Source organism: Lycorma delicatula, chromosome 6 (genome assembly GCF_047948215.1).
Source record: "Lycorma delicatula isolate Av1 chromosome 6, ASM4794821v1, whole genome shotgun sequence".
NCBI classification, from domain to species: domain Eukaryota; kingdom Metazoa; phylum Arthropoda; class Insecta; order Hemiptera; family Fulgoridae; genus Lycorma; species Lycorma delicatula.
This window is the reverse complement of record NC_134460.1, coordinates 106,409,023-106,424,521: the sequence shown is the minus strand read 5'-3', so window position 1 is coordinate 106,424,521 and position 15,499 is coordinate 106,409,023. Positions and strand designations below refer to the sequence as shown.

Genomic DNA, 15,499 nt, shown 5'->3' with positions numbered 1-15,499 from the left:
CTCTTAATTTTACCTTTTAATCTCTAATAAGAAATTGCTTACAAAAAAAAATCATGAAGAGTATGAGGAGGGGTTAATAAAAAATGTGGAAAATGGTTGTTCATAACTGGAAATGATCATTGTTTTATGTGATTATTTCATTTAAAAGAATGCAACCTAAAATAAACCAAAAGATTGAAGTACCAGATTAAAAAAAAAAAGAAAAGGCAACTAGTGTTCTAGGAAGGGTGTATTGCATACTATTATAACTCATAGTTAGTTTCCCTTTCATCACCTTGTACTGGTTATATTTTATGGCAGCAATGAATAGTATTTAAATTAATTTTGAAGCATACAGTTTGTTACAACCTAATTTTTCGAAGGTCTAAATTTATTGTACTAAAAGCAGATGTTTTTAATTTTTTTAAATTCATAGCATTTTTTTGTTAAATTTTGTTCTGTTTTGTTTTTTCATAAACTTTATTACATCAGTTTTCTCAGAAGTAAATACTCTACAAGTTTTGATAATAAAAATTCTATTTATTAGTTATTAACAAAGTTATTGTACTTCAAACCTAAAAAAACGTATTTCTTGAAACCAAAATTTTTCTGTTTTAAGCTGGATCATGAAAACTATGGGCATACAATTCTGGGATCTGTTTTATTCAATTTTTCTGGTAAAAAAACACAAGAAACCATCGAGTTTTTACCTCATGTATAGTGCCTTAAAAATTCCAGTATGACCTCATTTCACTGGGGAAACTAAATGCCGAGTGAAATTTTTCACTAGCTGTAACTCTATCCCAAAACGTTTCCAGACATGTGTTTGTATGAACTTTCTTATTTCAAGATCTAGAAGAATCAGTTTACAAATTATTTCCCTTTTGTCCTGAATCGCTCTGTATATGAAAAGATATTTAGAAAATACTTTATATTAAAACATGCTTATAATTTTTAATTTGTAATATTTTGTTTTTATGTATTTTTTCGATTTTCATATTTATCTATTTTAACTTGATTTTATTATCTTTATAATAATTATTTTCTGTTTTTGTTTTTACAGGGCTTCCTTCTCAGTTCAACTCAGCAAATGGTTGATAGGCTGGTCGTTCAAACACAGGATACAATTCGTACTCTTGCACAAGAGTCAACAGATAAAAATAATGATATAAATCATGCTACAAATTTAATACAAGATGCTGATAATTCTAAACATGTAAGTTAATTTCTTTTAATTAGAAAAATGTGTTTATGTCTAGTATATATATATATATATATATATATATATATATATATATATATATATATATATATATATATATATATATATATATATTAATTAAATCCTTATAGAATTATCATAAAGTGTAGTTTTAAACTGCTTCTGATTGCTATCTCTTACCCCAAAAAGATTAATTTTTAATCTTAGGAAAAGAACAGTTTTAGCATTATTAGTGCTGTAAAGTTGATATGGGTATTGGTAGTTTCAAGTAAATTCACTCATTCTTCTGAGTACTGTGCAGCTGAAAGCAATGGAAAACTACAACTGTTTTTTTCCCAAGAAAATGTAGCTCTCTGCATTTTCATTTAACAAAGATGGAGGCGCCTTCCTTGGTAAAATATTCCAGAAGTAAACTAGTCCCCTATTCGGATTTCTGGGTGGGGACTACTAAGAAGGGGTCACCAGAAAATTAAAAAAATAACATTCTACAAGTCAAAGCATGGAATGTTAGAAATTTAAAAAAGGTTGACCAGTTAGAAAATTTAAAGAGGGAAATGGATAGGTTAATGTAAATGTAGTAGGAATTAGCAAGGTTTGTTGGGAAGAGGAAAACAACCTTTTATTTTAGAATAATTAACTTAGTGTCAAATAAAGGGCAGGCAGGACTAGGTTTCTTAATGAACAAGAACAAAGGGAAGAGAGTTGAATATTTCAAACAGCTTAGCGATAGAATCATTGTAATAAGGATGAAATCAAAACCTAAGCTGACAATGATTGTTAATGTCTATATGCCTTCAAGTGCCCATGGTGATGATGAGGCAGTGTGTATACAAAGAAATTGACAAAGCAATTAAACACATAAAAGGGGATAAAAATTTAATAATAGTTGGAGATTGGAATGCAAGCATCAGAAAAGGCAAGGAAGGAAATATTGTGGGGGAAAAGGAATCAAAGAGGAGACTGACTTGTTAAGTTTTGTATGAAGAATAATTTATTAACTGCCAACACCCAGTTTAAAAATCATAATAGAAGAATATATACATGAAAAAAGCTTCGTGATACTGCAAGGTATCAGATAGATTATATCATGGTTAAACAAAGATTTAGAAATCAACTCATTGACTGCAAAGCATATCCTGAAACAGACATTGATAGCGACCATAATTTAGTGTTAATGAAATATAGATTGGGGTTTAAAAACCTGAAGAAAAGGTGTCAGATGAATCAGTGGAATTTAGAGAAGCTTGAGAAAGGGCAGGTAAAGAAGAATTTTGAGGAGGAAATTGCAAGAGGTCTGAATAAAAACGATAAGGGAGAAAATATAGAAGAAGAATGGGAGAATGTTAAAAAGGAAATTCTTAAATCAGCAGAAGCAAACTTAGGTGGAATAAAGAGAACTGGTAGAAAACCTTGGGTTTCAGACGATATATTGCAGCTGATGGATGAACGTAGAAAATATAAGAATGCTAGTGATGAAGAAATTAAAAGGAACTATCAACAGTTAAGAAATATTGTAAGCAGGAAGTGCAAATTAGGAAAAGAAGAGTGGATTAAAGAAAAGTTCTGATTAAATGGAGGCTTCCTGTTTTCAGAAGGAAGAATGATGTTTTTTTTTAAAAAAACTCAATCATGTGATTAGATTATATTTATAATTATATTTATTTATTATATAAAAAAACCCAAACATGTGTATACGTATAGGCCTTTATTTATATTCTCAACCTAACAGTCGCAGCATGCCGTGTTAGAATGGCTACTGTTTAATCAGAAAGTACCGAAAAGTTTTCAGAAGTGGAAAGAGAAATGACCATTGGTAAAATAGATGGAGCATACAAGAAAGTTAAGGAAAATTTTGTGGTACATAAATTAAAACCTAATAATGTGTTAAACAAAGATGGTACACCAATTTATAATACAAAAGGAAAGGTCGATAGGTGGGTGGAATATACTGAAGGGTTATACGGAGGAAGTGAATTAGAAAATGGTGTTATAGAGGAAGTCGAAGAGGGTGAAAGGGGAGGAACAATACTGTGATCTGAATTTAACAGAGTATTAAAAGATCTGAATGGTAGAAAGGCTCTAGTAATAGACGGAATATCTGCAGAATTATTGCACAGTACAGGTGAGAAAGTAATAGATAGATTATACAAACTGGTATGTAATATTTACGAAGAAGAGGAATTTCTGTCATACTTCAAAAAGAGTGTTACAGTTATGATACCAAAGAAAGCAGGAGCAGATAAATGTGAAGAATTCAGAACAATTAGATTAACTATTCACACATGAAAAATTTTAACTAGAATTCTGTTCAGAAGAATTGAGAGGAAAGTGGAAGAAGTGTTAGGAGAAGGCCAATTTGGTTTCAGGAAAAATATAGGGACAAGGGAAGCAATTTTAGGCCTCAGATTAATAGTAGAAGGAAGATTAAAGAAAAACAAACCAACATACTTGGCGTTTATAGACCTAGAAAAGGCATTCGATAACGTAGACTGGAATAAAATGTTAAGTATTTAAAAAAATTTAGGGTTCAATTATAGAGATAGAAGAACAATTGCTAACATTTACAGGAACCAAACTGCAACATTAATAATCGAAGAACTTAAGAAAGAAGCCATAATAAAAAAAGAAGTTCGACAATGATGTTCCCTATTCCTGTTACTTTTAAATCTTTACATAGAACGAGCAGAATGATGTTAAAGAACGATTTAGATCCAGAGTAACAGCACAAGGTGATGATATAGTACTTGTAGCTTAGAGAAAAAAAGATTTAGGAGAAACAATGAATGGCATGGATGAAATCCTATGCAAAAATTACTGCATGAAATTAAACAAGAACAAAATGAAATTAATAAAGTGTAGTAGAAATAATATAGATGGACCACTGAATACAAAAAGAGGAAAAGAAAAGATTATGGAAGTAGAAGAATTCTGTTATTTGGGAAGTAGAATTACTAAAGATTGACAAAGGAGGAGTGATATAAAATGCCAAATAGCATAAGAAAAACGAGCAGAAATATATTTTTCAGTCAGAAATATAATTTGCTTTCATCAGAAATTAATTTAAACATGAGGAAAAAATTTTTGAAAGTTTATGTTTGGAACGTAGCTTTATATGGAAGTGAAACTTGGACGATCGGAATACCTGAGGAGAAAAGATTGGAAGCTTTTGAAATGTGGTGCTATAGGAGAATGTTAAAAATCAGATGGTTGGATTAAGTGACAAATGAAGAGGTTTTGCAGCAAAATGATGAAGAAAGAAGCATTTAGAAAAATATAGTTAAAAAAAGAGACAGACTTATAGGTCATATATTAAGGCATCCTGGAATAGTCGCTTGATATTGGATAGACAGGTAGATGGGAAAAATTGTGCAGGCAGGCGACATTTGGAATTTGTAAAACAAATTGTTAGGGATGTAGGATGTAGGGGGTATACTGAAATGAAACTACTGGCACTAGATATGGAATCTTGGAGAGCTGCATCAAACCAGTCAAATTACTGTAGACAAAAAAAGCCTAGAAATTTTAAATGCATGTTATTAATTTTAGAATTAATTAAAAGTTCCTAATATCCTTTTATTGTAATGATTTTTTTAAGTTTGAAAGTGTATAAAAAATTATTAATTTCACTTGATCTGACAACTTATTAAATAAAAATTCAAGATACAAATCAAAGAATTAAAAAAAAATATTTAAGACTTTTTAGAAGGTTTATAAATATATTTTTTTGGTGGATGATGATGTGGTAAACAAATTTGGAAACAATTCATTGGCTGCAGCTGCTTATGTTGATTGGAACTGTGTACTTTTTAATTAAAAGACTATTTTTAAATTTGATTATTATTAATATTTAAGATGCTACTCTACATATATATATATGATTCAAGAGAAGTTACTGATATAGTTTTTTTTTTTAAAACTGCTTCAATTTAATTAAATACTATTACTATTATGCATTACGTTATTACTATTATATATTTCAATCTGATTTAATTTTTTTTTTCAGCTTCTTACTAGACTTCATGAAGTAGTTCAGAGAAGAGAAGAAGTTGGTAATCCAATTGAAATGAAATTAAAGCAAGTTACAGAAGAATTACAATCTGTTATAGTCAGTTACCTTCAGGTAATTTTTATTATTGTTATTTTGTATGTTTCTACTTGTTGGTTTGAGTTAAATTGTTCTTTACGTATCTTTATGATAATGTGTAGGTAGTGTTCAGTTTAGTTAGCACAATTTCCCATTAAAATTTATAAATAGTAAGTTTTTTTATTGTTTGAAGATTATTATGATAATAACCAAAGCTATGCTTCTTTAGTTTTTATGCAGATTATTTATAACAAAACTTATTTACATCGTGATCTGGCCTCAATTAGGTACAGAAGTCTTTAATATTATTTTTCTAGATTGTTTTCTTAGTTATTTAATTTCTGATCTTGGTAAATCTTTTACTCCCTCATATTTTTAGTCAAGTAGGAATAGATTCTAATTTGATATTGTTATTAAAAATAGGAATAATTATTTTGTCAAAAAATTAAAATTGAAATAGGGTATCTTACGAAAATGAAATTATTAAAGTAGAAAGTAATTTTTTTTTTAAATTTAAACATCTGTGACTTTAAACAGGAAATTGTTTGAAGTTTTGCTGTATTAGCCTAAGGAAAATAAAAGCACTTCTATTTTCTGAGAAAGTGCAGAAAATTAGTTTTAATGAAGGATGCCTTACTTAAATGTAATTATTATAATAGAATCACTTCAGCGATTCATTCAGAGTTGTCAACAAAAACTTATTTTTTGCAATCTGTCATATGCAATTTTTACATTTTATTTTTTATTAATTATTTATGATTTACTCGCTAGACAAAGAAGCAGGTGTAAAACTTCATCATTTTTTTCTGTTAATTAAAATTGTCTCTGTGGTTGAATTACAAGCCCCTTTCCAACATTAACTGCTCTTATTTACTTATCATGATATTAATTAAAAACTAAAATTACTTAAATTAAATATGTATAAAGATCCTGTAGTATCCTTTTAATTAAAAATACATAGCTTTATTACCTTCAAGATAGCTACCATATCACTATAATTATGTAGATATAGTAGCAACATATATCTGGCAATGAATACTGCCTTGTAAAATTGTCAGTTTACATTAGACTAGCCTCAAATTTTATTCCTGATAACAGATTACCTTGCTTCATTTGTATCTCGTTTAAGGTTTTAATATTTCTTCAGAATTTCTAGTATTATCTGTGTTCAAAGGTTGTATTCGTTAAATTTATTAAGATTTAAATGAGTCATGCTGCCTACTGCTTGTAATGTATTAATATTGTCTTAAATAACCCATTTGCTGTAAATTGATAACTAAAATAACCACATTAATTAGTGGTATATATATTTTCAAATTACTGCAGTAAGAATTAAATAAAATATTTTTATTAACTTTTGTTTTTAAGATGCTTTTTTTATCTTTCAGGATTCAGTGGAAAATATGATTAAATGTGCAGAGGAACAGTGTCCAACTGTCTTTTCAGAAGATAGAGTACAGGATGAAGTACGCAAGATGTGCAGAGAAAAAAGTAATTTAGAACATGATTTTGTACAGTCATGTATTGTGGAACAAGCTGGTACAAATATCATGAATAAAATCAAGTGAGTGAGTCTTGAATCTTATATGTATTTAATTTGTTTATTCTGTCTTCATCTGTGATTATGGAGAGTACAAATAGTTAAATTTAACTTAAATCTAATTTAAACCTACAACTGCCTGAACTAATTAACAGAGGTATTTAATTATAAAGGAAGTAAAAACATTGTTTAGTTAAAATCTGCTTTTAGTCTTCTTATAAAAATGTTTGTGTTATCACAGATTACAAAATATGAGTTATATAGTTATCAGTATGAGTTGTATAGTTAAATATAGTTATCACAGATAAATAATATGAAAATCTATATTTAGATATTGTTACTCCATGAATTTTGGCACTGCTAGTAGTAGTGTTCTCTTGACTCTCAAACCAGCCTGATTAGTTTTTTTTTGTTATAATTATGAGTGCCTAAATTTCTTGTAAATTATTTGCTGATTATTTTTCTAATAAATTATATAACTAAAGAGAACAAATTTTTGTGAGCAACCACATCATTAAAAATTGCTAAAATAGATCAGTAATGGCTTTCTAAATTATAAATTAATTTATCAAATATATATAATAAAAATTGTTTTATTGCTAACAAGTATACATTGTTAATAGCATATTTCTACTATGACATTTTAATTTACTACTACACTATGTATTATTTTGTGCTAATGTATGTATTTTTAAGTTATGTAGTTTATAATAATCTCAAACAAATAAAAAACTCAAAAAACAAGTATTTAATGGTAACAAAATATAGAAATACATTAAAATATAATAGCAGTTGTATTTATCCATTCTAGATGTTGATCATTATCTTGGCATTCTTCTTTGTCTATCACTAATAGAAAGCGTTTAACAGTTGATATTAAAAATCATATTGAAGGTTCTTAAGCTAGGATATCTTTCTTCTACTTACACATCTCCATCAAAACTCTACCTTTCAGGATATTTTATAAGAGCTGATACTGTTTTGCAATATGTGGGCTAAGTATTGTAATTTCTTTCATCTAGTAGTGTTAATTGTTTCTGGCTCTTTTGGAATTTTTTTACTTATATTTCACTATTATAATTCTACTCATGAAACTTAGTATTCTGTGGTACAATTAAATTTCAAGCGCTTGAAGACTTTTTGTTGTTTTTATCAATGATCAGAATTTTACACTACACAGTGAAAAAGAAAATACATAACAAACCAACTATTTCATTAATAAATGCCTACAAAGTAATAATTCCAGTAAGTTACCATTTAGAGTAGATTGTTTGCTCTGAAAATATTCTATTCATTACTTGAATAATTTTATTCAATATTTCAAAATTTTTGTTTACAAATGTAGCCCTGTCAAATATGTATGTAGTGTGTACAAATAGTTTCTATCACTTTATATGGCTTGCAGTGGCCTCTTTAATAAACATTATGTTGTAATTAAGTTATTTTAATTATGCTATTCCTTCAAATATTTCTTTGGTTTTCTCATGAAATAAGATACTGTGAAAAATAGCTTCCATTGTTTCCTGTTATATATAGTTATGTTCATGATTTTTTTTTAATATTTCAGTGAGCTCAGTTTGGCTGTTGCAGCACATGTTTCCGATAGAACAACTGATGAAGTTATAGAATCCTTATCGAGAAGTCATAAATCATTGGTATGATTTTTTATTTTTTTATTAAATGAATTACATTTATTTATACTTCATATATTACCATTATTAAACACTTTATATGCATGTATATATTTTTATTTATTATTATGCTTTTACGGCCAACATAGGACCACTTAATTTTAGTTGGATCTTTTCTGAAAAAAGCATGTTATTTTACTCTTCCGAGCTGCCCAGTATGTCTTCATCCATTCAGATCTTGCTTTCTTTTCTTCATCTGTAAACACCCTCTTCGTTGTATTTTGTCGTTTGTCTGTCTTTTGTTTAAATCTAATGTTTTTGTCTTTTAGCTTTGCAATTTTTCCAGTTTTATTCTGTAGGTCAGTCAGGGAAATTCCCAATCCTTTCATATCTTCTCTAATTTCTTTGATCCATTCTACTTCTAGCTTTTGGAACCAGAGCTTTTCAATGATATTTCTTGACAGTCTTGGTTCCGGTGTCCTTATGAGATGACCAAAGAAAGAGATTTTTCCGCATAGTATCAGTAACAGGCTCTATTTCTCAAAACACCACCTCATTTGGCACAATCCACCATTGGCCTTCTTTTTGGTGTTTTTTTATTGATACACATTCTGACAATTCTCCTCTTTATTTTCAGAATTTTATCAATTCGGTTTTTCTGAGTGATTTTGAAAAGGGTCTCGCTTCTGTAGGTGACTTCTGGCTGACCTACAGTTTTATAATGTTTAAGTTTTGTTTTAGCCAAAAGACATTTTTTGTTATATGTTGACCAAGTTAATTTTTGGGATTTAATCATTTTATTTGTCTTGTTTTGCCATGTCACTTTTTCCTTTAAATTATAAGTTATTATTCCCCCTAGATATTTAAATTGTTTTACTATTTTAATTTTCTGATTGTTTACCGTAATGTGCTCTATTACCAGAGGATCTATGGCCATTAGTTCAGTTTTTTCGAAAGAGATATGAAACCCTATCTTTTGTGCTAGGTTTTGAAGGCTCATGATTTGTGTTTTGGCTTCTTGAATATTATTTGCTAAAAGAGCAAGGTCATCTGCAAATCCCAGGCAATTTAATGTGATGGAGTTTTTCTTAGTACCCATTTTTATATTTTGGGGATTTATTTCATACAATTTTCTCATGACAAATTCAAGGGCGCAGTTAAAAAGGAGTGGTGAGAGGCCGTCTCCTTGCCTCAATCAGTTTTTATGGAGAAGGGTCGACAGAGTTCACCTCTGAATTTTACTCTGGACTGGGTATTGGTTAAAGTTAATTTTATCATGTTTACGAGTTTAGGGTGGAGGCTCAGGTTTCTCAGAATATTCAGCATGGATGGTTGGTGTATACAATCATAGGCCCTTTTAAAGTCGACGAAGGTGATTATTAGTTGTTTTTTCCATCTTTTGTATAAGTCCATCATAAATTTTAGGGATATTATTTGCTCTGGGCAACCTCTCCATGGCCTAAATCCCCCTTGGTATTCCCCAAGTTCCAGTTCAAGTTGATCTTTGCATCGGTTGTATATGATTCTCGACAGGATTTTGTATGTGCAATCCAGGAGAGATATGCCTCTGTAGTTTTCTGGATTAGTTTTATCCCCTTTTTTATGTAATGGATGAATGAGGGCTGTGGTCCAGTGTTCTGGAAGTTTTTCTTCGTTCCATATTTTCACGAGGCATAGATGTAGGAAAGTTTTGACTGAATAAACTGATGAGTGTTTCCAGAGTTCTGCAAAAAGCTGGTCTTCTCCGCTTGCTTTTTAGTTTTTTATTTCATTTAAGGCTGCGAGAACTTCTTGAATTGTTGCGGGTTGATATTTACTGGTGAAGTTTAAACTGATCAACTGGTTAAAAGTTTTTGAGATTTCAGTGCTCAAAAAGCTCTGGGGGGTCGTCATAGTTTTGGAGTCTATTGAAGGTTTCTGCCAAAATTTCAGCGTTTTCTGTATTGGTGTGGGCCATATTTCCTTTTTTTCCTCTCATCATAAGGGTGGGTGGTTCATATCTTAGAAGAGCCTGACCAAAAATTTTATAATAGTCTCAGGAGTTAGTTTTCTTGGAACTTTCTTCTATTTGCTGAATCAAGTTTTTTTGGGCTTGTCGTTTGGTTCCTCTTATAATTTTCTGAGTTATTTTCCTTCGTTTGGTGAATTCACGGTTAGATTCTTCAGTTTTCCGATTTGGTGGTTGATCCAAGCCCGAATGCTTTGTCACAGTCTTCATTCCACCATTGGTGTTTTTTTCTTGGGTTTATAGGGGCTAGTTCTTCAGCTATTTCTTTCAGTTGGGATGTCAATTCTTTTAAATTATTAGTTAATTTGATTTTTTTTAGTCGTTTCTTCAAAGATGGCATTGTTTATTAATTTATGTGGATCATAAGCTCTTTTGTTTTTAGGTTGGGATTTTTCTTTTTATGCGGGGTGAATTTTATTTTAACTTTAATTAAGTAATGGTCCGATCCAGTATCTGTTCCTCTCAACACTTTAACATTATAAATCTCCTTGTGATAATTCCGGTCCATACAAACATGATCGAGTTGCCATTCCCTTTTTTTCCAATCCTGGTGTTTCCAAGTCTTCAATTTGTTTGGTTTTCTCATAAAATAGGTGGATTTTAAGATCATATTATGATTTCTGCAAAATTCGACAAGTCTTAGGCTGTTCTTGTTAGTTTTCTTCTGGGCTGGCCATTTTCCGATAATATTTCGATATCTTCGTTCTTTACCAAGTTGGGCATTAAAGTCCCCTATTAAAATCTTGGTGTGGGTCTTATTTATGTTGTTTGCAGTTTGGTCAAGAAGTTCCCAGAATTTGTCCATCTTTTTTAAGATTTGTCCATCTTGATTTTTTGTCCATCTATCTTTTTTAAGATTGTTTTTGTTATTGGCGGGAGCATGGACATTTATTATGGTGTATAATTTATTGGCTGATTTTAGGGTTAAGGTTGAAATCCTGGAAGATAATTAATCCAGAGTTGTAACTCGGGAATAAATTCCCGAGTTACAACTCTGGATGTGATCCAGAGAGGTGATTCCGATTTAGTTCACCAGTAGAAATCTCCACGTTTCTAACTGGCTGTCCAGACGAGTATGTATATATATATATTTTTTTTTTTATTCATATAATTCATTAACGTCAATATGTTAATGAATTATAATCAAGAATGTTGTACAAGGTTATGATACAATTTTTATTTTTAGTTCTGCTCTTAATTATTTACTCTTAACGATATCATTAGTTAACAATTCAGTTACATTAAGGTGAAATTTAGTTGAAAGCTTTTAACTGTTGATTATAAGCTTTTCTTATTAAACAGATACTTTTATGGGTAAAGCTTCCTTCCTATGAGGAAGTTTGTGTGGAAATAATTACAGTTTTGTTTTTCTTACAGATGGGTGATGTTGGTAAAAAACGGTCTTCAACTCCAGATGTTTTAAGAACTATGTCTAGAGTTAGCTCAGATTCTTCAAGATGTGATCCAAGTGAAAGTTTTCCCACATCAGATGCCAGTCAGCAGTCTGATCCATCTCCAATGGTAAGTTATATTTAAACATGTAATACATTTTTACACAATATTTGTTTAATAACATTAAAAAATCAATATTTATTCTTTATTAAGGGTAGGGATAATTTTATGTATTAAAATTTGATATACTTTCAGTAAAATTCTTTGTAGCTAAAAGTGGTTTAAAACAGTGTATCTGAGATGGTGTAAAAATTAAAATGGCTCCTGAATCAAATTTTAAACCTTCAATCAAATTTATTCTACCACTGAAATTTTTTTAATTAACAGGGTAAATTTGGCTCCCACACATGCAAGTCATCTGTTAAATATCCTATAATTAAAGGAGAGACATTGTATCTGAAACATAATAGTCTGTTTTTTATAAATTTATCATATTATGCTAAAAGCAATGTCACATTAGAGTTTTCTATTTGGATGAAATGATCTTCAAATTTCTATCATTATTAGTAAATAAACTAAGCATTAACTGTTGCATGATTATATAATTAACTAGTAATTGATAAGTAAATTATACAGTGGGATTATATTTTATTACTACAGTTGTCCGGAAAGTCTGGAAACAGCTTAATTATAGAAAACTGAGTGTGAGTACTTTACCAAAATAAATGTAGTTTATTACTGTATCAAAGAAATTACTCTGAGTTGTTTTTGAAGTTATTGTTGGCCATCTTGGATCTGCCATTTTGAATTAACTTTTTTTTAAATGGCATGATGGTCATATTATTGATTATTTCAATGTAGATTTTTGTGGGAAAAACTTTAGTGAAAACCCTGTATCCATAGCTTCATACGTGTTTTAAATATTGACCATTTAAGTGTCCAGATTGGTGTAAAGTGGTCGTTCCCCAACCTCCATGGACACTTTTTAATGGTCAATGTTTAAAACATGGTTAAAGCTGTGGATGCAGGATTTTCACTAAAGTTCTTCCCATTGCATTAAACTCATGTATAATATAACAATCACGCCATTTAAAAAAATAAAGTTGAATTTAATATTACGGATCCAAGATGGCCAACAATAATTTCAAACCCAACCCAGAGTAGTTTCTTTGTACAGTAATCATTACATTTATTTTGGTAACATACTCATACTAAGTTTTCTATAATTAAGCCATTTCCAGACTTTCCGGAGACCCTGTCTATAATAATAAGTTTATATATATATATAAAAACAGTGAAATTTCTTATGGTAACCACCTCTTTATGATGACGACCCTTGTAAAAGATTGGTATTTCGCAGAACCTAAATCAATTTCATTATTGACAATTTTCTGTAAGATTATCATTCCTAGCCTGATGGAGACCGTCAAATATCATTGAAGGCGACCAATAATTTGTTAAATTATTGAAAAGAGGTGAAAATTATTCAGACAGCAGACTTAAGTTCTGATTTTGTTATTGCATTCAGTTGAGTTACATGTGTAATTGTACGTCTTAGTTTAATGTTGGCATTTTCATGCGTTTTCTTTAGTAATTTTTAACACTCCAATTTTTTTAAAAATTTCATTAGTAAAAATCAGAATAAAACAATGTGTAAACATTATATTTAGAAATGCGATTAAAATTTATTGAAGGTGCTGGCTGTGGAGTGTCACAAAGAAGATTGGTGAAAAAGTATGATTGCGGTAAAACACAAATCCAAAAAATTTTTAAAGAAAAAGAAAGTTTAAAAAAATGATCAAAGATGCTAATAAAAATACAAATAAAGGAAACTTATCAACCATACAAAGAAGTGAATGATTTAACTTTGGCTTGGTTTGAAGGTGCTCATGCATGAAAATTACCTACCAGTGGTAAACTTCTACAAGAAAAAAACAAAAAATTATACGTAACTTCAAATAGAGACATTTGCTGGAAGCAGTGGTTGCTGCCTAAACAATATTATTTTAAAAAATGTGTGTGGTGAAAGTGAATCCATCAGTGAAAATAGAGTGGTTGCCATCATTAAAAAAAGACTATGGTCTCAAGGATATATACAACATTGTAAAACAGAAATTCTTTATCGAGCTGTACCGAGTAAGTCATTAATGTTCAAAGGTACTAATGTGTACGGTACTAAAAAAATTAAAACAACAAAAAACAGTGATGTATGTCAGTGCTATAGGAGGAAGAACACCTCCATTAACAATAAACAATTTGCTGTGGCAAAGATATTTTGGAAACACCAGTTTGTCCGAACTGAAAGTAGTATGATACACAAATTGAAAGGTATAACGAGCTTGATTTTCACTGATTGGACTGAAAAATTCAATGAAAAAAATGAAAAAAACTAGACAGAAAAGTGCTGCTAATTTTGGACAATGCCCCCTATCACCCAAAATTGTCGTTAAGTAACATCTTTTTATAGTTTTTACCTGCTACCGTTACATTTAGGTCATAACCATTAAATCTTGAAATAATTCTGTTGTTTAAACTTTATTATCGCCGTCAAATAATGACTACTGTTGAAGCGGTTATCAACTCTGTTCAAAATGTAGATGATGTAATTCAAAAATTTTATTTGTCAGATGTATGGATTATTTAAAGGAAGCATGGATTAATGTAATAAATATGGTAAAAAGTGTTTTAAGAAATTTGTATTGAATTTGGGTTACTTGAGAAAGAAAATATGAGTGATGAAATTGTAATTCAAACTGAAAACAAAATTGTAGAACTAGGACAGCAGATTGGCATTGAAATTGATGTTCCTTTTAATGAAGATGAAGTGTTTGAAAATGAAAATGATTGAAAGATTGGGAGAAAAAAATTTTGGGTAAGTGTGCCAATGCTTCTACTTCGAAAGATGCGAAAGAGACTATGATGGAAGAAGATGAAGAAATCCTGGCTGTTTTTTTAGATGATACTATTTGTTGACGCAATTTAAAAACAATTCAGTCATAATCTTAATAATAATAAAATATTAGACTCTTAGTTCAAATCGTATTAGAAAAGAAAGTGATTAAACAAAAGATAAAGTCAGGTAGGCAGAATTCGCTGAATGAATACTTTCATTCAGATTTATGGGTTAGTAATCAAAATTTGTGATAAATATTGTATTTGGTATTTACACTATTTTTCAGTGCACACTTCGTTTAAAATACAGAATTACCCCCTCATTTACAGTATTTATTTTCATATTCAACATTTATTTTTTTTTACAAAATTTATTAACATGTGCTGAAAACCTGTTTCATCTCTTTATTAATGGTTTTTTTCCATTATTCATCAATCGAATTAATCTTGTTATAGTAATATGTATATCATTTGACAAATTTGTATAATTTTAATGAAAGGAATTTCTTTTATACTTTCAATTAAATTTTTTTATTAAAACATTAACGTTTTTAAACGTTCAATGAGAATTATTACAGGCACACCCGACAGTCACGTTCTCCAAGGCGACCACCTCTACAAAAGACCAAAATCATCGGAACCAGGGCTGGTCGTCTTAGGAAGAGTTGACATATAATTTCACATTTATGATGTAATTTATATTAATCAATAATGTATTTAGTTCTGTATGCATATAATTTAAGAGGTGTGA

General features: G+C 29.7%; 1 protein-coding gene across 1 annotated transcript in view; it reads left to right on the top strand.

Moving 5' to 3' along the window:
• The window catches only part of LRR (capping protein regulator and myosin 1 linker 1 leucine rich repeat protein), a 141,669-nt gene that overhangs the window by 78,681 nt on the left and 47,489 nt on the right, over positions 1-15,499 (top strand). Inside the window, exons 18-22 of the mRNA XM_075368286.1 lie at positions 1,043-1,195; positions 5,205-5,321; positions 6,674-6,849; positions 8,393-8,480; positions 11,842-11,985. Of these exons, the coding sequence (XP_075224401.1) occupies positions 1,043-1,195; positions 5,205-5,321; positions 6,674-6,849; positions 8,393-8,480; positions 11,842-11,985 (678 nt within the window). The remainder of the gene's footprint in view (positions 1-1,042; positions 1,196-5,204; positions 5,322-6,673; positions 6,850-8,392; positions 8,481-11,841; positions 11,986-15,499) is intronic.